General features: G+C 52.5%; 8 protein-coding genes across 8 annotated transcripts in view; 4 read left to right on the forward strand and 4 right to left on the reverse strand.

Annotated features, from left to right (window-relative positions):
- Positions 1-147: 147 nt before the first annotated feature.
- Positions 148-936, reverse strand: POX_h09904 (uncharacterized protein; the record flags this gene model as incomplete). The annotated part of the gene is made up of 1 exon (XM_050118648.1): positions 148-936. One exon carries the CDS (start codon positions 934-936, stop codon positions 148-150), a length of 789 nt encoding a protein of 262 aa, XP_049965435.1.
- A 1,900-nt stretch (positions 937-2,836) lies between these two features.
- Positions 2,837-4,457, forward strand: POX_h09905 (Oxalate decarboxylase OxdC; the record flags this gene model as incomplete). The annotated part of the gene is made up of 4 exons (XM_050118649.1): positions 2,837-3,205; positions 3,297-3,449; positions 3,549-3,735; positions 3,808-4,457. 4 exons carry the CDS (start codon positions 2,837-2,839, stop codon positions 4,455-4,457), a joined length of 1,359 nt encoding a protein of 452 aa, XP_049965436.1.
- A 1,207-nt stretch (positions 4,458-5,664) lies between these two features.
- POX_h09906 (uncharacterized protein) lies at positions 5,665-6,722 on the forward strand (the record flags this gene model as incomplete). The annotated part of the gene is made up of 4 exons (XM_050118650.1): positions 5,665-5,877; positions 5,925-6,287; positions 6,404-6,448; positions 6,516-6,722. The coding sequence occupies 4 exons, from the start codon at positions 5,665-5,667 to the stop codon at positions 6,720-6,722; spliced, it is 828 nt and encodes a 275-aa protein (XP_049965437.1).
- Positions 6,723-8,422: 1,700 nt separating this feature from the next.
- POX_h09907 (uncharacterized protein) lies at positions 8,423-9,404 on the reverse strand (the record flags this gene model as incomplete). Its single annotated transcript, XM_050118651.1, has 2 exons — positions 8,423-9,303; positions 9,383-9,404. The coding sequence occupies 2 exons, from the start codon at positions 9,402-9,404 to the stop codon at positions 8,423-8,425; spliced, it is 903 nt and encodes a 300-aa protein (XP_049965438.1).
- A 2,161-nt stretch (positions 9,405-11,565) lies between these two features.
- On the forward strand, positions 11,566-12,312 carry POX_h09908 (uncharacterized protein; the record flags this gene model as incomplete). The annotated part of the gene is made up of 1 exon (XM_050118652.1): positions 11,566-12,312. The coding sequence occupies one exon, from the start codon at positions 11,566-11,568 to the stop codon at positions 12,310-12,312; it is 747 nt and encodes a 248-aa protein (XP_049965439.1).
- Positions 12,313-12,406: 94 nt separating this feature from the next.
- Positions 12,407-15,604, reverse strand: POX_h09909 (Sterol 3-beta-glucosyltransferase; the record flags this gene model as incomplete). Its single annotated transcript, XM_050118653.1, has 1 exon — positions 12,407-15,604. The coding sequence occupies one exon, from the start codon at positions 15,602-15,604 to the stop codon at positions 12,407-12,409; it is 3,198 nt and encodes a 1,065-aa protein (XP_049965440.1).
- A 1,844-nt stretch (positions 15,605-17,448) lies between these two features.
- On the reverse strand, positions 17,449-18,919 carry POX_h09910 (uncharacterized protein; the record flags this gene model as incomplete). The annotated part of the gene is made up of 4 exons (XM_050118654.1): positions 17,449-17,540; positions 17,608-17,926; positions 17,979-18,627; positions 18,900-18,919. 4 exons carry the CDS (start codon positions 18,917-18,919, stop codon positions 17,449-17,451), a joined length of 1,080 nt encoding a protein of 359 aa, XP_049965441.1.
- Positions 18,920-21,429: 2,510 nt separating this feature from the next.
- Positions 21,430-25,981, forward strand: part of POX_h09911 (uncharacterized protein) — a gene marked incomplete at both ends in the record, with an annotated part of 4,682 nt that continues 130 nt past the window's right edge. The window contains 5 exons of the mRNA XM_050118655.1: positions 21,430-21,653; positions 21,709-23,370; positions 24,125-24,901; positions 25,225-25,615; positions 25,677-25,981. The exon at positions 25,677-25,981 is cut by the window's right edge and continues 130 nt beyond it. Coding sequence (XP_049965442.1) covers positions 21,430-21,653; positions 21,709-23,370; positions 24,125-24,901; positions 25,225-25,615; positions 25,677-25,981 — 3,359 coding nt within the window. The remainder of the gene's footprint in view (positions 21,654-21,708; positions 23,371-24,124; positions 24,902-25,224; positions 25,616-25,676) is intronic.

Genomic DNA, 25,981 nt, shown 5'->3' on the forward strand with positions numbered 1-25,981 from the left:
CCAGATTCAAGCTCATGGCGTAAGAGTTCAGATTTGGATAAATTCCGAATATGAACGACCGGTGGTGACTCTGTGAGAAAGGATCAGGACGAGACAGCATGGGGACTTGACCCGCCAAGAATCTCCACGGCTGTCGGTCCCTCTCGCTCAAGGATCTTCTCGCTGCCACAGTAGCCACGCCAAGACTATGGCCACCTTGAACAACGCGGCGGTCCAGAGTGCGCCCATCATTCCAATGGAGCTGTGTGCCCAGAGCCCTCCCAGGACCACACCGAGCAACAGGCAGAGCACAGCGCCGAGTCGCCGCAGCTCCTCGGGGGTCCGAAAGACCTTGAAAGAGAGAAAATCAGGATGCGAGAACAGATCACAGTAAATACTGGTGAGCACCACACTCGTCAAAGCCTTTTGCTCGAGTACGCGACTCGCCACCGTTTGGCCGCTGCTCTGGAACGCGACCAGAGCAAGGGGCACCGAGACCAACCAGTGCACTTGATCCTCTCCTGACGGTCGGAAGATGGTGACAATGAGGGCCGCCACGACCACACAGGCCAGCTGGATCAAGAAGGATGCACACAGCACCCAGCGTTTCCGAGCAGAAAAATGCCGATGGAAGACGCCGAAGAATAGCGAGCCGAGACAGAACCCGGCGATCGAGATACCAGATTTGATCCATCGTCCGTCATCGCTGCCGACGAGCCCGAGGCCGAAGTAGACCGTGTTTCCGGTCTGCATGCTCACGAAGGACCCCCAGATGAAGACGGCGGAGCTATCCAGCAAGCCCGTGATTATATAGCAGAAGAGAAGAAGCAAGTCACCGCGCCCGGGGTCGATTTCATCTCGCAAATGGTGCACGAAGCCTCGCGGCCGCGACTGTGATCGCGACGGGGGCGGGCACAAATGCCCGTTGCCCAAGAGAGCCTCTGTTTCAGACGGCATTCTTCTTCGACCAGAATTATTTTGTGATCTTCCACAGCACTTGACTTGGAACAAGTGATTGAGTAGATCGAGAGTTTGATTTGGAGGAATTGGCCTCAGACGAGCAAATGGGGATGCTTCCAGGTTCAGGCAGGCTGCTTTCTTGTTGATGGGAGCACAGACGGGCGCGTGACGGTTGTTTGGCAGATGCGATCACATTAGATTGGCACGGAGTCGCAACGAAATGAATGAATAGCGATGTATCGGCATGTACGTTGCACAGGAGGAGTAAAGCTTGGCTCCGTGAACAGCAGGCAGTTTCTCAGGCCACACTCACTCTGCGGCCAGTGGAAAACTGGAAGCAGGACTGCCCACCCGCGGGCGGCTGGACCTCGGGAATGACGTCGTGGCTGGACACAATGCTTCTTCGACGAGACTAATCCCTTCAAAAAGCCTGACCAACAGGATGATGCAGGTTATGAATTTTGCAAATCCACTGGCCTTGTTGTCCCATTTAGCCTCACGAATTAGTGTATGATTCTTTGAACTGTTTTGCTCTCCATGGAAAAGGCTCTTTGGGCAAGGTATATCGCACCACTTATCGACACTATCCATCATATCGTCCCCGTCAACGAGTTGATTTAACTACCAAAATATACTCGCGCCCTCGAACCAATCAACCCCCCATTCAGTTTCTGCTGATTCGATCATGGGCATTGCTAGGCCTTGCAATTACTCGCGGCGAGCCGGTTTTTTAGACTCGACGCGCGAGCCGGCTCGCGCTTCTGGCTCGAACTCGCGAGTCTTAATATAGCCTTCATAAATCATCAAATTCTGTAGTAAAGATCATTTCTACAAAAGCTTAGGTTTTTTATAATACACAAAAATAATAAAACATATTATATTCCCTAATCCTAGTGTTCAACAAAGTCATTCGGAATCCTTGCGCGCTTTCGAGGTCTTCCTGAAATTCGAGGCTAAGTACTCTTCGCCTCTATTCCAACATAAACCCTATCATCACGTTCACTATCTCCATCAACATCCGTTCCTTCCTCATCAGAAATCACCTCATCTATACAGAGTCCGCGCTTTGCTCTCTCACCTAGACCTTGCAATTACTCGCGGCGAGCCGGCTTTTTGGACTCGACTCGCGAGCCGGCTCGCACTTCTGGCTCGAACTCGCGAGTAATTGCAAGGCCTACTCTCACCTACTACTTCGACTACGCTCCTTGTTTCATCCTCATCGTCCTCACTAATATTGAGAGAGTTTGCCCTCTCCAGATGTTTGCTAGGCCCAGCAGCAGTCATGTGCCCTGAGGGTTTTTTCTCCCGCTCATGGGTTTTCTCTCTCTCTCTTCTTCCTTCCTGAGATAGACTTCCCAATCCTAGTTGTCTCGCCTCCAGATTGCTTCCTTGCCTTGTAGACGTATAGGTCTATCAGACCTGAGCTATTATTATTATTATTATTATTATTATTATTATTATTATTATTTTGAAGAATCGATCACAGAGTGACAATCTTTGGGTAAGGATTCCGGTTTTCTTCGAGCTGGAGTCGCCCGAGTGAGGGATGACTAATCCCTTCGCCAGTTCACGGTGGTTCCAAGTTCCAAACTACTACATCGCGCCCAGCCCACGTCAGCATGAGCGGATCTGCCGGATGATTCAACACTGATGAACCTTACATGCCACAGTGCGCTTGGGGCTCACGGCTATTTCACTGGGGGTAATGTGGGGAAGAGCTGGACCCTTTTAAAGACGAGCGGAGCGATATTCTCAGACATAATTGTAGACGTATTCGAAAGGGCTTGCTCAAACGTAGAAGCCAGTATTATTTGCGTGCCCCAGCACCTCGTCGGGAGAACGATTGGCAGGTTCGAATCGCGTCAAAGCACATCGCCTTCGTTTTCTCTCTGCCGCGATGCAACTTCTCTCACGGCCAGTGAAAAGCGTGATCAGCTTCGGCCTACTGTTAGGGGCCGCTGCGATTCCCGCACCCGATCAAGCAGTGCAGCAGTTGATGCGGATTCCACCCAGCAATCATCAAGATGCATTCGGCAATTCCCCCTACACCCCCGAGCATCGGGATCCGTATGACCACAAGGTTGACTCGGTTGGCGAGCATCGCCAGCCATTGCCGTTCCGGAATGGCCATGGAGCAACTGTTCAAGGTCCCCGAAACAAGGATCGAGAGCGTCAGAATCCTGACATGGTACGACCGCCGAGCACTGATCATGGCAGCATGTCGAACATGCGGTGGAGCTTTGCCGATTCGCATATGCGGATTGAGGTAAGTTGCTGGTTCTGGTGACTTTGTTTGGATCAAATTCCGTCAAACCAGACTGAAGTGGCTTTGCGCATGGTGTTGAAATCAAACATAGGAGGGAGGCTGGACGCGTCAAACTACCATTCGCGAATTGCCCACGAGTCGGGAACTGGCGGGCGTCAATATGCGCCTGGACGAAGGAGTGATTCGAGAGCTGCACTGGCATACTGAAGCCGAGTGGGCGTACATCCTTGCCGGTCGAGTTCGAGTAAGTTCAATACTGGGGCATCCTCTTGTCTCGCAATGCCCGTCTTACGCGCCCACACTACCCGAAGATGTGCATTCCACTCATATGCGTTGACATTAGGTCACGGCCTTGGATCCTGACGGTGGCAGCTTCATGGACGATCTCGAAGCCGGGGATCTTTGGTATTTTCCAGCCGGACACCCGCACTCATTACAGGGCCTCAGTCCCAACGGCACCGAGTTTTTGTTGATTTTTGACGACGGTCATTTCTCAGAGGAGTCAACATTTTTGCTGACAGACTGGATGGGTAGGCGATAAGCATGCAATGCACGGCTTCATTACTGGACAAGAACCTCTCACGCTGACCAGAGCCCACTAGCGCATACACCCAAAGCGGTACTCGCGGAGAACTTTCGAGTGAAGCCAAACACGTTCAAATCAATTCCTAGTGGCGAGAAGTATATCTTCAAAGGTTCGATGCCCGACAGTATCGAGGAGGAAAAGCCTCGGGGCTTCCGAAAGTCCAAGATTCGCTTCACTCATCACATGGACGCACAGGAGCCAGTGCGTACTTCTGGGGGTCGTGTGCGGATCACCGACTCGACCAACTTTCCCATCTCCAAGACCGTGGCTGCAGCGCACTTGGAGATCGAGCCCGGGGCGATCCGTGAAATGCACTGGCATCCCAACGCGGACGAGTGGAGTTACTTCAAAAAGGGCCGAGCCAGAGTCACCATCTTTGCTGCCGAAGGGACCGCCCGAACGTTCAATTATGTAGCCGGCGACGTGGGCATCGTCCCTCGCAACATGGGCCATTTCATCGAGAACTTGAGTGATGACGAGCCGCTGGAGGTTCTGGAATTGTTCCGCGCAGACAAGTTTCAGGATTTCTCCTTATTCCAGTGGCTGGGTGAAACACCGCGACGCATGGTCGCTGACCATCTCTTTGCCGGTGACCCGGAAGCTGCGGCGGCTTTTCTGAAACAGATTGAAGGCGCTGAAAAGGAGCCTCTAAAGGGCACCACTTGATGATACGTCGAGCTCGGAGGGAAGTTGATTGCACAAGTACCCATTGAAGAAAGGTCCTTCTTGGCCACAAACCGGGTTGCACGAATGAGAGAGGGTTGGGTTTTTCACGTTCCCGGTAGTGGCGACTGACTACTTTTCTTTTTCCTCCTCCCCATACTACGTAAGGCAGGTACCTACAGATATCTCTATGATTGCGGGTCATGGCGCCGTTGTTCCACCCTTGCGCATGCCAGCCGGGACAGAGGGCTTGAGAAGGTTTCCACAATTGGTACATGTTGCAAAATGCACAATGGGTCGCCAACTCCACGAACGGCTGGATTCGATGCTGCTTGACGTTCTCTTTCGTAGTGACGACAGGATGCCTCCCGCCGAAGGCGAGTGCCGGCTCTTTTGGCTCACGCGTCACTTGAATGGCAATTACAACTTTTATCTTTTCACACTTGTGTGCTTGGCTCGATTTGCTCTTTTCGGCGCAGTCAAATCTCCCTGGTCCCAAACATTCCTCTTCTGCGGCCCACCCAGCGGCTGACGGGAATCTCTGAAGCCCCGCTGCCTGCCATGATTAAGCTCGCAACCTTAATTAGGGAGCGTCAACCTCTCCTTCTCCCTGGTCATTCTCAGATCCCATGCCGTACTGTGACGTTCACTGCCAGAGCTGATTCACATCGGATTTCATGCAATGTAACACAGTGACCTGCTGCGGTGGTACTGACTGTTACCTGGAAAGAGGTAAGAGTAGACTTCTTACAAGTTGCCCAAGGTTGCGTAATCACCAGTGTGAGAGCCTGAGGCCGGCTCCACCTGATCCGCCCTACGGCAACGACGCTAAAAATAGCCACGCCCAGCCACTCCCGACGTCAGCCACCGTCGAGGGCGACTGTCAACAAACAAACGGCCATCGAAGAAGGAATGCGCGTCCTGTCCATCAAGCCTTCTGGGCGATCAGGTGTCGACCGGGCACATGATCTACTGGTGCCGTCTGGATGGTGACCATCACTTCTGTACAACCTTCTGTCTCTGCAACCGTTGATCCTGATTGAAAGCGTTCACTCTTCAACGTGCACAGCCATACCTTGATTGTATGATCTTGCGACCGGCAGACCAGGCAGAACCCCGATAGTGACAAAATCGGGCCCCTCGTCTCTCCTACGAATAGCCTTGCACACGCAACTACACTCGGCTTTCTACCTTCAATCTTCCCATCAGCATGCCGGCTCTCTACACGGCCATCGAGGGCCATACGGCCAATATGACTCCGCATCTTCTCAAACGCAGTCTAACCGTTAACCACACCCAGGCGGTCACTCTCGGCGTGATTGCCGTTTATGTGGTGGTGATCGCACTGCTCTGGAACATCCCGTACGTGCGATGGTCACTGTGGCCCTTCAAGGCATGTGAAAACAACCCCTCCACCTCTGGAGTGACCCTCGAAAAGTGGCGGGGAAAAGGAACTAATCCAAGACGCAGATGCTCGTGATCGCCTTCCACGAATTCGGCCATGCCATCACTGCGTGCTGTACGGGCGGCAAGGTCAAGTCCATCTCCCTCGATCCGCACGAGGGAGGTGTCACTCACATGCAAGGCGGCATTAGTGCCGTCACCTTACCTGCCGGCTACTTGGGCTCCTCTATCATCGGGGCCCTTCTCATCTTTGCCGGATTCGACATTGTGGCCAGTAAAGTGGCCAGCATCATCCTCGGGGTGTGCTTTTTGTTGACTTTGTGGTGGGGGCGCCGAGATTGGTTGACCATTGTGACGGTTCTACTGGCGGTCGGGCTACTTGTAGCGTGCTGGTTCATCGCGCACGGCGAGGCCTTGAGATGGGTGGTGGTAAGTCCTTTAAGAGTCCCGGCAAAGTGCGGCGTCGGCGAGCAAGTGGCGGGGGTGATCTGTGATCTCTGCTTCATGCCCTGGTAAGCTGAACTCTGCTGATCACATCGATATAGTTGTTCATCGGCGTCATGTCCGCCCTCTACAGTGTCTGGGATATTGTAAGTTTCATGGAGATCACATGTTGGGAGAACTCGTGGCTGACTGTCGGTCTTCCGCTGCTACTAGTGTGACGATCTGATTCTTCGAAAAGTGAACTCGTCGGATGCGAGCGTCTTTGCCCGGAGATACGGCGGCTCATCGCAGTGCTGGGGTGTGATCTGGTCCATCGTCTCCCTTCTTTTCATGGTGGTGGGAATCATTGGGGGAATCGCAGCCTTTCCCCAATCTTTCAGTCAACAGCAAACAGACTCGAAAAACTTCATCCCGACCTAGTCGCTCCTTGTCCCAACGAACAATCGAGGATGCTTTCGTCTGCAAAGTCCGCGCAAGAGATTTCGGGATGAAAATGACCCGCGCCAATTGGCCCCATGAAGACGGACAAGCTGGCACTTTCCGCCCCTGGTCTACCCATGAACAAGAATGTGGGCTTGAAGCACAGGAAAAACGGAGTTTTGGGCGAACCAAGATGTCACTTTGCATATGAATTTGAATGACTGACTGCACCAATGAGTCTTTGTACCAATCCAGGACTAGTCGAACTAGTCGGACTAGTCCGAGATACTCAAGTCCTTATACCAAATGACCAGCCCCTTAGTCCATCGCTTTCCGTTGCAGTACCTCCACTTCGCCACCGTTACTTAGTCGAGTCAACTAGGGCCCTTGTCCCTACTGGGTCTAAATCCAGCCCTGCCACAACCATCGTGGGTAGGTCTGCGTTTGGATGAAAACGATCACTACCGCTACATATGTAGTTCACGTTTCACACCCCGCTCTCTTGTCGGTCAAGGATGTCGCTGGCTCGCTGTCATGGAACTCATTTAATTCAAGATGAAACCTCGTCTATCACCTTGGACGATAGTAGCGGTAATGGTCTACTGACAGTCCTTGGATGTTGTGATGTTGTACAGTTCTATGAGCTCTGAAAACACCCATGTCAATGATTTTGCACATGAAAATGTCAACGGACAGCAATCTGCCTATGAATGTCATACAGCGGGGCGGATCGATCACCCTGGTAAGGCCCAGGGCTGGCAGCTCCCGAGGGCTGACAAAGTTGCATCAGTGTGGCTTTGTGGTTTGCGAGTCTAGTGAACACTTGTACAAAGAATATTGCATCGCAGAGACTCTCGACAAAGCATCGCATTTCACACGCACTGGTCGTGTCGACAAGGTACCCATGGGTCTCTTCTGTATTCTCTGATGCTTGGACAAACTCGGATCCTTGATGAAGAGAGGGAGAGGGAGGTTCACGAGAGAAGCCTGCGATTTGGAGATCTTGAGTGTTCCACACTGTACCGCCTCTTGAGAGATCATCGGACCGTTCTCGACAAGATGATGTTGAAATACAGTGAGATGAAAGACACAAAAGGGACATTGGCTTGTGTGAGATCCTGATATGGGGTTCCAGTGCTTACAAATACATTCCTTTACAAGTCACGCAAATCGCGTTCATCAAAGTTGATGCTTCCGGGGAGGAAAAATCTACCGCATCTTTGAGAGACTTATCTCCACGGCCATACAACCTCGGGATGATAGAGAGTTTGTTGCTGGAGATAAAGATTGCGGGCTCCAAAGAACCACAGGCTCCGTACAAATTGTATGTAGACATCTGAACCTCGACGGGATGAGCCAGAATCATGGCGGGAGACTCAAGGGAGCAAGTATGACTGGAATCGGCCATTCTCAAGCAATTCCTGGGATCAGCTTCAACTTTCAGGTTATGGGAGCCCAACTGGAAGAACTAACTCTTGTCCCTCTCCGGGCAGGATAGATGGGCATCACAGGTACATCGGTACTTTTGACTTGCGCGTGCCGGACATTTTGCCTTTCCATCCTCAAACAATACTGGAAGACTGCAGACCATCCGCCAGATTCCCACAAGCAAGCCCCTTACCCCACTACGTATGGTTGTCTACTAGATCTTGTTCATCATTAAGCATTATCATTGATTGACTGAAAAGAGAAGTGTGGCACTAAGAAGCCATAGAGACGGGGTCCGACCCGTGGCGTCTCGCCAGTTTCTCGTTGTGAGCGCGGACCTTGGGTCCCAAGCAACGACCGGGGTGCCAAATGCACAGGAGGAGCGCGACCAGGGCGATGGGGGCAAACTCAAGACAGGCAAAGTAGACCTCGTGTGTGGAAAGCTTGCTCCCAAGACCTTCCGCCGTCTCGATGAGGCGGAAGATGGTACGCATGTAAACCATCAGCGTAGCAACGGTAAAGGAGAGACAGAAGACCGTCAAGCGGTGCTCCTTGATGGCCCGACGGGCCCGGAACTGGAATGTCGCCATCAGGATGACGAACACGCTCATTGCGAAGACCTGATACGCCAGGCCGGCCAGGAGAATGTTGTTCGCGGTGGTGGGATCTTCCCGGTTGGATTCGCGCACACCGATCAGGGTTGCGCCTGCAATCTGCACGATCGTCGAGATCGCGTCCGAGGTGATAAAGAAGGCCAGGATGATGGTCGGTCGGAGGAACGAATATTGGGATCCGAGCCTCGAGATGAGCGCGGACAAGATGGTGTAGATACCGGCGGCGATGAAGACAGGCGCAGTGACGATGAAGAAGTAGTTCAAAACAAAGTAATTGAGATTGTAGGGGTCCTTCTTTGCGGACAAGCCTCTGGCGATGTAGCCGACAATTTCAAAGATCATGCCGACCGAAAAGGTGATCCACCACCAGCTTCGAAATCTGCACGTTTGGACGGTGTGGAGGACCAGGTGCAGGAAAAACCACGCTGCCGCAAAGGCCGCCAGCGCGATGGATGGGGTGTAGCCATAGATGATCACGGAGGTGTCATTTTTACCCCCCGGATTCGGGAAATTGGGGTCGACGTAGCCAAAGGCGCGCGCTGTCCGGAGTGAAAATCAGTACACCCGCGTCAAGTTGGTGGGCTGTCACACGACCATGAGATTCTTCGGTGGTCATACCGAGCACAGTTCTTGCAACCATCGCGCAGGGGGTTAGAGACGCTCGTCCCGGGGCAAAGCGGTTCGATCTTGTGCGCGAGAAAGACAAGCGTCCAAATGGCCGGTCCGTTTCTTGTTGATAAGTCTCCCTTTGGAGCCCCCCTGACTTTTATACTTGGCGACCGGTCGGATTTTCTGCATCGTCAGCGGCGTCATGTCACCGTGTAGCCGAAGGAGCTGCAGTTGGCATCGAGTCTGGGCACGTTGTTCATTTGACATGTCGGCTGCACCCACTCCACATCGAAAACCTTGTACCCGAGGCCCGATCAGCTCTCGATCACCAATCAAGGCCCACAAGATCGAGAAAGTGGAGGTGCTGTCAGAAGGATCCAAGCCAGATCAAGTTCACGGCCGATGCTCTGGAAGACTTTGTTTTCGACACCGAATCGGGGCTTCGGTTGCACCACGCGCCAAGGATGGATCCGACTCTACGCGAAGTGGACGAACCGTGCGACTGGGCCCGGTCTGGGCCTGAGTCAGTCGATCTAAGCGAGGCGCTGCAGTCGGGCCTGATCGTGAATCATTCATCCTGCCCCTGGAGGCTTCGTTTTGCATGTGCCCAGGACCGACTGGACAAAGAGGGGCATGCGTCAAGTCCCTTGCGGTGGAGGAGCAGCTTTCTCATCGATTTCCTCCGCAACGAGTCTCCCGTCGAACAGGGGGCCCTGGATGGACCGCCCGTTCTTGCGATGAAAGATCGGTGCACGTCGCTCGAAAATGCCCCCAAGGCTCCTTGCTCGCCCACGGAACAGTGCAGATGGAATCCAAGTAGACTTTACCCACTCCCTCGCACAGCCACCGCCCCCGGGCAGTTCAGCATGCCGAGCAAGTGCAGTCTCATCCGTCCGTGGGAAATCATCTTCCCGTTCGACGGGACGTACCAGACCTGGCACAGAACCCCTGTCCTCCATGAGTTGGCGAAAAAAAAAAAGTACATCTCGTGCGGCCAACACAGAGTCCACACAGGCCCGATGCGAGTCCATCAGAATCCTCCTTCTCCATGGAGGTGGGAATGGACGTCTTCCGTTGATTAGGTGTCGTCCTGGTCACCCAACTCTGTTGGTTGATTTTCTGCCACCGCTTACGGGAACTCCCCACTAGGTACGTCACGAGCCCCATTATTCACGTGTCACACTTGTCTCTAACAGGCAACCTTGAATCAAGCATCTCATGTCTTAGAAGTTGATTCACCTTCGACCATCCGTCCCTCGGCCCGATCAACCCTCCGATCACTCCTGTTCATCTTCGATCCTTCGATGTAGAAACTCCGCCGAATCGCCCGTGTCGTTGATGTGTAGATTGACCCCACCAATATGCCGAGGGATCTCACCTTCGGTCCTGCGGCGTTCCTGCCCCCTGTTCCATCATGGGTCTTGTCTCAAAAAGGAGTGGGTAAGACTCACAGGACTCTCAAAGCTTGGCATGAGAGTGACTGCGAGACTTGATGGACGGGTCTTGGTGACAGCCTGGTTGAAGGTCGGCCTCTGCCGTCCTTCAGATGTTTGCCTCGTGGTCCACTGCAGGCCAAGCAGCAATCCTGTGAGAGTCGACATGGACAGGGTCTTTCTCCGTGCGTTCCAATGCAGTTTTTTTGCTTGTTCCACTCCCTCTTTCCTCGCAGATCACCAACAAGATCGATCCTGTCTCTTGATTCCCTACATTCGTCGATATCGGTGAGTTTTCCACTCTTTAGTCGATCCCGACTTCCCGCGGCCCATGGTGCATCTTGACACCTTTTGAGCACCCTTGAAGCCCTGTTGATCGTGTTCTGTGCGCGCGTATGTGCCCTTTGCTTGCTAGATAGCATCATGTGATCCCCTACAAACGAGATAGCTTAGGCCTCACTCCCCATCAATCCCACCAACATCACTCTCTCGCAATCCTTCTCCACTGTGTAGATCATCTTGCACAAGCCATGAGCCCTTTCTTTTGTGCGATTATGAGACCCTCTCCCGAAAGTCGTCATATCCCACACGTCTCATCGGAATAAACTCAGCTACCTCACGCCCAGCGTACATCTCTCCTGACACCCAACGCGTCTCTTCAAGGCTCAGCGCCTCTCCTTGACTCTGAACCTTTCAAATACCGCAAACCGTCCGCAATTTCAAGGCTCGGCACCTCATCCTGACTCAACTTTCCTCGACATGACTACACCACTTGTCATGGGGGCACTCGAGGTGATCTCCTCAGTCCCTATCCTCACAGGCAGGGCCAACTTTGAAGAGTGGCGTGTTGGTCTCAAGGTTGCCCTCGATTCCTATGATGAAGATATGTGGCCTATCATTGTGGGCCAGTCCCGTGCAGCTCTCACTCAGCGCCAAGAGACCCCTGATATCGGCACTGTTCGTGCTGCTCTTCATCTCGAACTAGGAAAAGAGCCTACCGAGGAGGAAATTCAAACCTGGCTCACGGCCCAGATTCGCCAGCCCAATGCAGAATTCGACTGGTTCAGAAAGCGGCACAAGATCGCCAAGTATCTCATCTATTGCACCCTGACGCCTGCTGCCCGTAGACTCATCGTCAATTTAGATGATGCCCATGATATTTTTGCCAAGCTACGGACCACTTACGACACCAGCAACCATCGCGCCCTAGCTCCCAGATGGTATGCATTCAATGCTCTCAAATACCATGCTAATGGAAACCCTCAGACCTTCATCTCCAAGTGGGGCAGCGCTCTTGAGGAGGTCAATTCGTGCCTCCCAATGAGCGATCCTATTCCAGTGGAACTCTGCCTCGCCATGTTCAAAAATGCGATTCGGGCAGTTCCAACCACTCAGAACTTCATCACTCAATACCAGCCTCCCACCGACCGAGACACCCTTCTGGAGGACCTCTTCAACAAGTTCATTGAGTATGAAATGCACAGACTACAGGATGCAAAAAATTGAAGCCTGAAAGGAGAGGTGGGCCTACATTGTCCAGCTTTGAGAACATCGCGTTTGAATTTTCAAGCGCTCGTCATTCGTGAGAAGTCACCATCATTTATGAATCTCGTCGTTCATGCTCTTGCAAGCTCAACTTCAACGCTCTCTGCAGGTCCTCATCGTCATCGTCATCATCATTGTGAGCAATTTCCGCCTTGCCATTCTGGCCTCCGTGCACGATCGTTCTTTCAGCCCCAGTGCCTCGGCTATTGTTTCGATGTTGTAATTCCAGCAGACTCTGCTTCTTGATGTATTCCAAAACAATGTCCTCTTCCGTTTTCTCCTGCGGCGTCTTTTCATCACGAGGGCTCGGATGTGTTTCAGTATTTTCACTGTGAGGAAACGGTGGAGGTGGTAGCGCGTTCTCTGCGCTGCTTCGGACAGTGCCATGAGCGGCGTCGTGAGCCATTGTAGCTTCATTTTCTTCCTGCAATGACCAGAGATCCATATCAAGGGAGTCCCTCAGAAGATCCTCACTCCAGGCGCCGGTACTGCCGATGGAATCCTGCCTCTGTGGTATCTCACACACTTTAGGCTGTTCCTCATGCGGCACGTACCTTTTTTTCAAGGTTTTCTGAATCGCTTTCCATTGGGTGATGATGTCTTCTTTCTCGGTTTCCGACGCCTGTAGCCATTCATCATAACCCTGAGCCGCTCGGGATGCGATGATATAGTCTTGCACGTCATTTTTGAACAGTTTCTGCACTTCTTTGCTGACCCCCTGCATCGTATGGCCAAGAATACCGACGCACGCTGCGCTCGACTTGGCGAAGAAGCCCCCAACCCCTTTCCCCACCCCCTTGAAGAAGCCACCGGCACCTTCTTTCTGGGCACCTTTCCAGGGTTGGGTGACGAGGCCGGTGATACCATCGTACCAGCCGTAGCTGAACTCCCTGCCCACAGCCTTCATGCCAGACTTGAAGTCGCCGACCCTCTCTTGCGGGCGAATCGTATCATCGCCCCAGAGCCGCGGCATATTGTGAAAGCCCCTCACCAAGTTGACGGATATGTCCACTGGCCCTTGTACAACGGCCTTAGCGAAGCGTCCGGCGCCCCTTGTCATGTGTACGCCCGTCGGACGCAGCATGTCAGTCTGCACGCCGGCATCAGGTCCTGTCTGGCTACCGGTGAGGACAGAAGAAGCAGGTGTGAGAGTCACTACACTCTCCTTCACTGAGTCTTTCCGACTCCGCCGAGCTTTTGCTTGTGGTGACGAGCTTGACAAGCTTGAATCCCTTGGTACTTGCGACATGTGGGTTGGACTCGTGGCCGTCGAGACCGAGGCCCGGGATTGTCGTCGGCTCCGCTCAACCGGCTTCTTCAACGCCCTGACGGTTTCCGAGGGCACGTCGGCGAGCCCGACCGTCATGCCGCTAAATGCCCTCACAAACGCAGTGAATCCCCCGGAGATGGGGTCCCACGGGCCTTCATCGGTTTGGTATTCCTGTGCCCGAAACAGCTTGAGATCATTGATCTCCAATAGCCCTGCATTCCCTAGTGTGTACGCTGCGAAAGCGCTCAAGGTGACCTTCGTACGCCTGAGACGCCACACGGCGGGCCGGGACGGGGCGAGAGTGCATCGGAGCCGATCCAGATCGAGACGCTGATGGAAAGACTGCGCACCTGTATGGCAGCCATTCTCCGCTGCAATCTTGTCCGCCAGTTCCAGGGCGCGCTCTTGGCAGCTGGACGTGAAGCAGAACTTAATGGCCTTGGCCAAATTGTCGGCCGTCAGTTGTTTATGGGGAATCGGATCAGGGCCTGCCCCTGCCTGTGCAATCATTGCACCCCAAAATGGCTGGTCTCCAAAGAAAGGGACAACAACTGTCGGCCGGCCTGCGGCGATGCCTGCTGCTGTCGTACCCGCACCACCGTGATGTACGACACACGAGACGCGTTGGAAGAGCCAGTCGTGCGGTACGTTCCCAAGCACAAAGACCCCATCAGGAATCCCCAACTCATCCGAGCCCACACCTCCCCAGCCTTTGGATAGGAGCACGCGCTGGCCTGTCTGCTTCACCGCAGTGAAGATGATTCTAGTAAGTGCGTTCGGGTCATTGAGCACAATACTTCCAAATCCAATGTAGATCGGCGGTGGTCCAGCATCAAGGAAGGCCTGCAAGTCATGTGTTGGCGTGTAACCCGGAGTTGTTGGAAGAGAGAAAAAGCCGACGACTGAGACATGAGCGCCCCAATCTTTTGGCTTAGGAATCAGGGCGGGAGACCAGCAGTAAGTATGTGGGATTTGCAGCCGCTGTAACATCCCCGGGGCCCAGATGACGCTGATCGGATCCAGATCCAGACACTTGACCCGGAATCGATTGATGATGTCCCCAAGAGCTTGCCATGAAAGCAATTCAACCAAAGCGTAGCTGATGTAATTTGCCAGTCGCGGGTCGGTATTCGTGGCTTGAATGTTGGCCAGGGGATGCGGAAAGGCTTGCGTCGGGGAATAGGGCATCGTGAACATCATATGGAGCGGGATTCCTAGTTTCTCTGCACAATGAACGTGGGCGAAGCTCGGAGGATTGGCAATGATACAATCGGCTACAAAGGGCTTTATCTCCGGCCTCGAATGGGTCTCGCCTTCCGACATATTAGACCCATCGTCCTCGACTGTACTATCATTTGCCCGATAACAGGATCGCCAGCAGCCCTGGATGTACTCGGCTACGTATCGTCGTTGCTGGCCGACATCACCACTCATCACACTCCGAAAACTAGGCCTCAGACCAGGGTTTTTGAACATGAAGGCCATCAAGCGGGCAGGGTCGCCGCCAATGCTGAAAAACTCAAGACCCTGCTGCTGCACAAACTCCTTAAAGGTGAAGTGCGTTGCCAACCGTACCCGATGGCCGTAAGTCTCTTTCAAGACCTTTCCTAACGCCACGAAGGGCTGAACGTCTCCACGAGAGCCCACCACCTGAATCACGATGTTCAAGGTAAGAGGTGGCCGGGAGGGTGGGTCGCTGCCCTGCGCTGTAGGTGGAGGACTGTATAGGGGAGGATGACTGTCTCCAGCCCCCTGGTCATGCTGATTGAGTGCTGGGGCCAAAATTTGGGACAATTGACGACTGAAGTGATTGATCCGGATAGCGATTCGACCATCTTCGGTGAGCTGGGCACTGGTACCCGTCCCGTTCTTTTCATCACGGATCTCGCCATATTGGCTTCCATACGGAGGTGGCGGTGCGGTGTCCTCGGCCAGTGCCTCATCCTCGAGGTCGAGGTGCTGTGGAAAGGATTTTTGTCTCATCAGGCTGGAGGATTCCACCACACTCTTTGGGCGCTGGTTCTTCACGGGTGCCTATGAGAAATGTGGATGACTGCCAGGGCTGGCTAGCCTCCTGTGCGTCGATTTTTGCTGTATATCGGCCCAGCTACAGCAAAATGAGTGCTCAATCAATGGTCGTCAGGCCGTCAGACGACTGCTGGGATGTAGAGGAGAACACCGAGAGTCGGGTTGATAGTTCGAAGCCTCGTGTGTTCCTGAGCCGAGTTGAGTCAGTGGGAACCACGTGGGGCATGTGAGGTTGTCCCAGCAGTCAGATGGATTTTTTTTGAACAATTTTAATGGTTAAAGAGGCAGGGCGAGGGCGAGATATACCTTCTACGGCCTGGCACAGCCCTGAGATGACACACCGCCCGCTGGAGTTGAGGTCCCCGTTGCGTGTTTCGTTTATTCTGACCTTGCCCGTCCTCTATTGGCAGTGATGGGACGTCTGACAATCTCACGCTCAAATGACCAGCGAATGTACTGCCGTTTCGCCGCTAGCGTGTGCGTCAATTGTGGAGCGACAAGATGACAATCGCTGTGGCTTGGGCTGCGGGCTGCAGCCTGCCAGAGGCGGAGGACCCTGCGCTGGAATTTTTGTGGGCTAAGCTGGTGCCTGAAGCCCACAAACCACCGTACCAAGCTCGCAAAATCATGCTTGAACTAATGGCCACGATCTGAGTGTTTGAATGGTGCTCCCAGAAGCAGCCCGGTGCTCCAGTCCAGTCAGACCTTCGGAGTGCGGAGAGGCTAAGCCACTTCGGGCGCAGTGGCTATCGCAGGGAGTAGGTGAAATCGGTCGTTCGACTCAATTCACGCTTCAAGTATTTGTCTGCCTTCGAGTGGGGAAGAGAGGGAAGAAGCAATGGTGCAGGGATGACATTTTCACTTGATATGTTCGGTCACTCAGTCTGACAGCCAGGCCAACTAGAGGGACAGGATTCAGTCTCTGCAAAAAGTCTAAGGGCTTCCTGATGTAGCGCATTTGGTTTCAGGCACCGGCCATGAAAGTGAATTTCTTTTCCGCACTATTGCAACCCCCGATGTACGAGTACCAACTCGAATTTGCGAAGAAGACAGACGTACGTCCAATTTTGGTAGATGGATCCTGAAGGGACAGCCACCCGCTGATTCATCAGGAAGTATCCATGTCCCTTGCGACGAAACATCACGGTGTGTGTTTGATAGACGTCAAGGTTGGTTCTCAGTCAACGACAATCCATTTCCTAGAACCCACACCAAGGACCTATCCGCATCAATCAGGACCATGTGATTTATTCTCATTTTCAGAAACAAGGCTCCAGTTGGCGGCCATAATCGACTGGCAAAAGAGCTTTGTGGTCGGGAAACTCCATCCAGCGAAGGTAGACATCCAAGGAAGCTTGCCAACAAGATCTGGAATAAAAAATATCTTGGCTCGTCACAACACTTACATTGCCTTCTCAGACTCGGAAGATGGAAGTCTTTCCCCTGACTTTGACAACCCTGTACGCCCTCACACAACGCTTCTCTCCGATTCTGCTCATTCTCTCTACGGTCAACCCGTCGGACATAACATTTACATCATACTATCCGCTTTGATGTACAAGATGAACATCTCCACAAGATTCGTACAGCTTTTCGCATCGTGCATCGCCCGGTACTTTGACAACTGGGCTTTGGAAAGAACCTGACACCTGTTCCTTCCATTGGGTCACCCACGTCTCTCCATTCGATAGGCCGCTGGCCGTCGTGATTTCCGCGAGGATGGAAAAAGCTTCCACCAAAGGAGCTGATTGCATTCCTACGAGATTTACAACGACAAAATTCCAAAGACAGCATACGACTCAGTTCAACTTCCGCTTCTTTCTCATCTCCTTGACGGGGACCTCGTACAGATCCTCTTCTTCCTTATTCTCCTCCTCCTCCCCCTCGTCCACTGAAGCCCCATGTTCCCTCAAAAACCTTGTTAGGAAGGCATCTGCAAATTTCAACGCCTCCCTTACCTTTGGAACATCCCTCAAGACGGCCTTTTGCAGCTGAAAAATTGGAGGCATTCCAGAGCTTGCGATTTAATAACGGGTTTGCAAACCACTCATTGTAGAAAAGGCCCAAATCAGACGGGGCCAGCCCTTTCTTCGAGACCTGCACAGGCTCCTTCTTTTCATTCTTCAGGAACGAGGGATCGATACTCATTTGAACCTTCAACACCGCGCAAAGATGCGCCAGTGTATTCCGCAGTGTCTCCCCTGGATCTCGAGTCCATTCTTCCGACCTCGCTGAACAGTCCTTGGAGGCTAGGCGGGGCGCATCCGATGGAATAGACTACCACGAGTCAGTCACAAACGACAGAGACACTCAGGGAACGACCACTTACTTTTTGGGCCTCCCTCACGAGGGGATGGTTAGGATAGACTTTCCGCAAGTACTCACGAGCCCACTTTGGGTACCACACCGAGTCGCGGAAAGAACACCGATGTCCAGCCGCGTTGAAGCCACAATTTCCACATGCACCCGCAAACAAGACGCCCCTCCCATCGACAAGAATGCGGCAAGACTTGAAAGGGCCACGATTCGCCCCGCACGAGTGACACTCCTTCCCCGACAGAGCGATCCGACCCGTCTGCTGCACAAAGGCCCCCCTCAGACGGCCCATCGAGGTCACCTCACGCGGTTTGCTCCGCCAGTCGGCACGCCGAACGCGAGGGAATTGCTCATACAGCACAGGGATTTCGGCCTTCAAGACTGCGATGCGGGGATCACCGTCCTTGTTGAGGGTCGATTGGCCGCCTGTGCCGAAGATTAGTCGATCAATCCCCCAAAGCGCAAAACGGAACACACCACCGAGTTTCCATGGGCTCTCATCCTCTATGGAAGGCTCTTTATATCCTGCCTCTTCCTGCTCCTCCACTTTGATGTCGCTCTTATACGGAGCTTCACCGTCTGGCCCGGAATAACCGTCTTGAGTCGCCCGCACCTTCTCATCAAGGGCACCCTTCGCCTGAATTTCTCCTTCTCTGGGAGCCCTTCGGGGTCGCACGAGCCATATCGCCACCTAGCACTAGCACTCTCCTTCACCTAGAATAACGACGGCGACAATTGACCGTTCAAGTCTCTGTCATGTTCTTTTTGACTCGGATTCTTACACGAGCGAGCGAAAGAATTCGCCTCCAATTCAATCTTTGTCTCGTAAGATGTGAAAGTCACTTTTTCCCCCTACAGTCCGCCGCCCTCGGAGACTATTTCGTATACGAGCACTGCTGGTCGAGCACTATCATTGCCCGGCTCTGGGACTTACTCTGGATCCGCCACGGACATCGCAACAAAGGGGGAACTATCACTTACAGACCAACGAGGAAAGTACGTAAAGGTGGCGAAAGAAAAAGAGAGTTTGAGGCAATGCGAGTCTGAGAGAGGAGGTCTGGGAGAGGCGGAAGGAGAAACGGCAATAGAGTCGATAGAGGTAGAAATAACGGGCGAAATGACGCTTGCTTTACTGGACAAAACCTCTTCGTAATTTGCATGCCATGACCTGTATGGGACCTTCCCGCCTCAGCTACCTGATTCATGTGTATCCGTTGTGAAATGATTGGGCACACGACACGTGACCTGTCAACCCACAGTAATCGAGGACAAGCCTCCGTCAGGTGGACCGTCGGAGAGAAATGTGGATTTTGATTTTTTTTTTGGTTGCGTGCCATGACGGTTCCACACTTCCAATAAAGCTCTCTGTACTCCCCACGCCATCTTGAAGCCTCGATAAGCTCGTTCCACACCCTCTCATAGTCTCTTCTGGCCACTCTTATGCTGCATCAAACAGCCTCGACGCCAATCAAAACGGTTTCTTCTCTTGCTTCCCTGCGTGATCAAGACTGGTTGTGATGGTTCCAGTCTGTGCCGCTCAGAGGATTCTTACGACTCTTCTTCTGATGGAGAGAACCCGCGAATCTAGCCCTGTACAGCTTGCGCATCACACATCACTGCTATTTTTCTCATGCGAATTCTTGTAATCGACTTGACCTCACGTTAGTTGCAGACTCTGAACTTTCTATTGACATTCCCTGCAGTTCTGATCACCAAAAAAAGGGGGGGGGGGGGGGCAGTAAGTTCAAGTAAACATATCCTAGATGGCGGTTATGTGGCGGTTTGAGATCCCAACAAAAACTACGTACTTTCTAAGCAACAGAACATGGAACCCCCCCCCCCCCCTAAATCCGAGGCAATTTCAACCTGAGGCAGTGACTTTCCTGCTCATCATGGGAAAGGTCCTCAAGTGACTCCATCAAGCTCAAACGCCAACACCAACGTCCCGTTTTTCTTCCCTTCCATGTAGAGTTCGTCAGTGTTGTGTTCTGGGTCATCCACCGAAGCGGATCCTCCATCCTGAAGACATGGTGGTTTATATATCCATGAACGGAGAAACAAAACATACTGTTCTGACATGTCAGGCCTCTGGTGGCCTGCTTGGTTCGTGAGTCCGAGCTAGCTCGCGAGTCGAGTCCAGAAAGCCGGCTCGCCGCGAGTAATCGCAAGCTCTAGTCCCGCCCGTCTGACGAAACCTGTTGGTCCCAGGTTCGATTCCGGCCGGGCTCACAGAGGAGATGACCCTGGGGGCTAGCAAGGTGCACGAGCTGAAGTGTCGATGCCTGGGTTGGAGGTGATCCTTCAAAACCTTGGTTGCGGGAAAGCCATGGCCAGCCACGCCAAAAAAACTGTGGGGCGAGCTTGCAATCCATCAGAGATTAAGCCGTCAGGCACACCATGACACACCCTCACCCTCAGGCGTGTTGGGAATGATGTATGTGCCATTCCTCTCGTTCAGCCCTGACCTAGGCTAGGGACGCGAGGGTGGTAGTAACAGCGCGCTACTTGAACCTTGTGCTCGGACGTATCAAGTCCATATCCAGTGGAGTTGACAATATACTTAGTCTTTTTGTTGGAATGAAAAAAAAACCACTTTTTTTTTACTTTGGGTGATCTGTGCTCCCTTTGTGACTGGAAATCCGCATACAACCATAAGGTGGTGAAGCAAAGTGACCGCGAGCTCGGGTGTTGCCGACAGTCGTCTCATTGGCTTCATCAGCCAAACGATGAACTCGCTCACTCACTCCTCTCACAAGCTTCCCGCTCACATTCGTCCCCTCCTAGCATGTACGTCCGCTTTGGCACTCCCTCACATAATCATTCTTTTTCTTTTTTCCCTTTCCTTTGTTTTTTGCCTGCCTTGACAGTTCCTTGAACGAAGCCCTTCGTATTCATGTAGGGGGCCATATCGCGGGACAGCGGCCTGTTGACTAGGGAAAGAAGAAGATGTCCGAAGGTGGGATCAATGATTTCAAAGACTAAAATTTGATAAGATGGGTTGAATTCATGGGAATTCCGGCTGGAGGGGGGAGCCCATCCATCTCTTCGCTGTGGGCGGGTCGCAGTATGTCTATGTAGGTCACTGGCACGAATACAATTCAAAGTAAACAAAGTGGGTCCGCGGAGTGGCCGATGGAGACGTCTAGGCCACGTGCCTGAATTCAAGAGCAACCGGCCTTTTGGTCGCCCCACGGGAAATGGCCATCCGTGATTGATCAATCGGAAATCCCCACCCCACGAACTATTGGAACGCCATCGAGAGCGGCAGGCCGTGATCATAACAAGATCGTCTTGTGGTGAAAGTTGCCGACCAGGATTCTTTGTCGCAAGTAATAGAAAGCAAGATCTAGCCCCCGGTCCGCAGCCTAAACTCGTCTTCCCCTAACAACCCTTTGGAAGTTGTCTCTTCCGAGATCAATCATACTGCGCACATAGCCTGGGCGTGATTCTCTTTCATTGTCGACATGGCCTCCCTGACTTGGTGGCTATCGGTCGCTCTATGTGCAGGCCTCGGACGAGCCGTCGCAGCTGATTCCAGTAGCACAAGCAGCGACGTGACCTGTACCGATACCACTGCATCAACAAATCTTCTCTCCAATCCATCCTGGGAGAATGGCTTGGGCCCATGGTCATACGTATATCCGCGCACAGTATCGACCGCTCAAGCAAGTGATGGCTCTCAATCTCTGTACGGATACCCGAACGGGATAAAGCCAGCTCACATATACTAATGGGCGCTACAGATTGACGAGTGGCGTATACCCGTTCCAGACCATCTCCCAAACGATAACAGGTCTGGTTCCGGGTACTACCTACCAAGCCTCTGTCGACTGGATGGTTGTTATCTCTAATACGGCTATTACTGAACAATGCACTTTTTACCTCTATCATGACTCTCTCGCGACGGCCAACATCATCGATGCCAGTATCGCGAGTCACAACAGGAACAGCAACAAGTGGGCCACTTTGAGCGGCCCATTTACCGCAACAAAGGAAAGTGTCATGTTTGGCATTTACTTTACTTGTTCTCCATATCGGATTTCCCAAGTTGAAATCTACATCGATAATGCCAAATTCATTCTTGAGACAACTACACAAGCCTGCACCACCGCCACCCCAACGTTGACACTTACCTCGACTCTTCCGGCATCCATGGCATCATCGCAGTCGTCAAGCTCGGTTTCTAGCATGACAGCCTCATCGCCGAATACTCATTCAAGCTCGGCGATATTGACACCAACAAGTACATCCGCTTTACAGAGCTCCTCGCCAGTCTCGCCACCGTCAGTCCCTTCGCAGACACCGTCGGCATCAACGCCAGTACCACAGTCATCAACCATGGCCTCTAGCGTCGTTTCATCATCATCCATCAGTCATTCGAGCTCGAGTGCTTCCACATCTCCCTCATCATCACCGATGGATCATCCAAGCTCAAATCCTTTACCACCAACGAGCACACCTCTTGTACACAGCTCTTCATCGTTTACGCAATCATCGGTTCCCCTCACTTCCACGCCTGCGCAGTCACACACATCTGCATCGTCAGTGCCAAGTCGATCTATCGAACACAGCTCTAGTTCTGTCATTCCCTCGGCTTCTCTTTCAGTCCCAACTGTGTCGACATCCATCGCAGCGACCGCATCTACCGGGATAAGCACGGGGTTGCAATCTACCTCTCCAATCCCAAGCACATCGGGCACCTCGACACCTAGTACATCGACTATTTCATTTGTTCCTTCGTCTTCTTCCACGGTCACTCCTCTCTCAACGGCTGTCAGTGCTACGGAGCCAAACCAACAGCTCTCGCACACAGGTGTTCTGAACACTGACTCGGCACCTTCTTCGCCTGTTGGTTTTTCCGCAACAACATCTTCGGGCCAAGTCACAGCTACAAATGTTGCCTTGACAACTTCTACCATTTACAGCACCCGTGTCTCTACCATCACCGCCTGTCCTTCGAGTGTCGTGAATTGTCCTGCACAGTCACGAACCACACATGTCATAACTGACACGATCTACGTATCGACTACAGTCTGTCCAGTAGCCGAAGGTGAACCTACTGCGCATCTCACCACAGAGCTACAAGCGGCATCCACCACTACATTTGTAGTTACCGAGAAAGTACCTTCTCCCCCAACGGGTATCCCCGTCATTTCCGTCTCCGTGTCACCAATCTTCAGCTCCCGGACGGTTACAATTACCTCCTGTCCTCCAAAAGTGACCGGGTGTTCTGCCGACTCAGGTGCCCCCCAGGTCGTGACTGAGACGCTGCTCATCGGGGAATCTACACATACGCTATCTGGAACCGCACCTGCTATCCGTACTACCCAGGCCCAGATTGGCTCGACTTCTTCTGTTCCCGTGAGCTACACTACCAAGCTGTCTCTTCTTCCGCGGCCGAGCATGTGAAGACCAGTGGAAGCAAGACCACACTTGCTGTTTCCACTACTGTTCCAATTTCCTCGATCTCCACGGGCACAACCAATTTGCCAGCGTTCAATGGTGCTGAATCGTTGGGTCATTCATGGATCTTTGCTCAGGTCATCATCCCGGTTACCATCACAGGTTTCGTGCTCCTGTGGCTCTAGACTAGACGGCCGTTTCGTGGTGGTCACAGTCACTACTTGTACACTAGGTTTCTCCTTGATCAATGGAATTAATCTTTCATGTAAATTGCTATTATTCCACATAGCTCCTATTCCCGCTCTTGTGGAACCTGAAGAACCCTGGATTCTGGGTCAATTAGACAAATCACTATTCCATATGTTACGTATCAAGAAGTTGGAGGAAATTCGTGTATTCAAACTAAGGTTTAAAGCCCTACCTCACATAAAGTGAGGAACAGCCCTGATGGCTGGAAGGGAAGGAAGATGCAGCAGAGAAATATCTGAACAACAACATTGGTGCCGGGTGTTGTCCATCTATCTCAACTTCAGTCCTTGATTTTTCCGAGAACGCGTCCACAACGTGTCTGTGGTGCTAAAGTGTATCCGTTCCATGCTGAGAGGGTTTCCCCTCGCTAGATGTCTGCTGGCCCAGCAGTCAGGTGTCTTGAGGCTTTTTCTCCCAGTCATGGGTTTCCTTCTTCCCTCTCCCTTCTTCCTTCTCTAGACCCCCCAACCCAGATGTCTCGCCTCCAGATTGCTTCCTTGCCTCTAGATCTGTAGGTCTACCAACCACCAATCTCATATCTTCTTCCGAATTGGCTGCGGATTCCAACATTGAAACGCGCTTTGGCAAGGATTTAGGCGCTCTTTATGAAGGTCCCAATCTCGTCGCTACTGCCCCTCACTCACGGGGCCAGTACTGGGTCCGAACCACCCCCGGTGACAGCCAGATGGATATCATGCATGCCACCAATTGCACCCTTTTTATGACATCCTCACTGGATGCAGCCCCTGCCACTCGCAAGAAGATCATCCCAATTCCAATGGACTTGGCCCATCGCAGAGCCTGCCATACAGGCAAGCCAAAAGTCAAAAAGATGGCTGAATGTGCCGAGGGTATCCTTATCCAAAAGGGGTCCAGCATCAAAGAGCCATACCCCCCATACATCTTTGGCAAGGGCCACACCCTCCTATTTGGCAAAGGGAAGAGACTCAAGACTACCCCTAGTCAGAAGCTTCATACTGACATTTGGGGTCTAATTTCTACCACGGCCCTTCGGAGCCATCGCTATTTCGCCACCATCACTGACGATGCCACTCGCTTCTGCTGGGTCTTCCTTCTGAAAGCCAGTAGCGAGATAGTAGAGAAAATTTGCACGTTAGTCACCTACCTGTCCACTCCATTTGGCTACACTATCAAAATCGTCACTAGCGATAACGCCGGCGAACATGCTGAAATCGTCAGTTTCTGCGAGGACAGCGATATCGTGTGGGATCCAGTTACCCCTTACACGCCCCAGCTCAATAGCGTTACGGAGATCAGAAATCGGTATCTCACGGAACGGCTGATCGCTTTTTTGACAGAGAATCAGCTGCCAAAATAACTCTGGGCGAACTGCTCCTAGGGGTGAATTCCACCATGAATAGCCTCTGGCAGTCCACCATCAATATAAGCCTTTAGAAGGCCTTCTACGGCAAGAAGCCAGACCTTTCTAACCCGCGGGTGCTAGGCTGCCAAGCCTAGTATCTTATTCCAAAAGACCGCCGGCCTGATAAGCTCTCACCTCACATGGCAGAGGCTAGGCTGGTTGGTTACTGTACCCAAGGGTATCGCCTGTATGATATCCACTCCAAGAAACTGATCATGTCCAGAAACGTGATCTTCAACGAGAACAAGGTCCAAGACCTCCCTAATCCCGACTACGATCTCGATGCTGCTATGCAGCAAGAAAAAGGGCCTAACCAGGGTTCTCATGACGATCAAAAGCGCTACGTCCCTGCTGAATTCCTCTACCCAGAAATGATCCTCGAAAACCAAGCTGACAATCACACGCGCATTCAACCGGTTGAACCTAACCCCTTCATCACGCCGGACGATCTTCCCCTTTCCGAACGCTCTGTCCTATCGTCATTCGATCAAGAAATGCAGCGGCGCGCGCTTGACTGCGAGATTCAACGGCTGTATCAAAACAACGACACAGTTTCACAAAACGACGATACTGTTTCGGAAAACAACGACACTGTTCCAGAGACAGAAACCACTGTTCCTCAAAACACAAATCTGAGGCGTTCCTCGCGCATGCGGACAAAGTCCCGTGTTGCAGTTGAATCAGAGGAATATCTTGCTACGCTCAAGAAAAGAGCTGCTGTTGCTGCGCTGGATGAGCTATTTTATGCCTCCCAAATTCATGCTGCTACCACGCAGCTTCCTCCTCCCCTACCCCTTCCACCAGACACCTTACGAACCTGATGGCTGGGCTGATATGAAAAAGAACTGCACACCTGACGAGCAGAAGAAGTGGATCGATGCTGCCCATAAAGAAATGGCCAAACAGCTCAAAAATGGCACTTGGCGCATCGCTGATATCCCTTCCAAAAAGACGCTTCTGCCACTCCGCTGGGTCTTCCG

The sequence above is a fragment of the Penicillium oxalicum genome, chromosome VIII (assembly GCF_001723175.1).
Source record: "Penicillium oxalicum strain HP7-1 chromosome VIII, whole genome shotgun sequence".
In the NCBI taxonomy this organism is placed as follows: domain Eukaryota; kingdom Fungi; phylum Ascomycota; class Eurotiomycetes; order Eurotiales; family Aspergillaceae; genus Penicillium; species Penicillium oxalicum.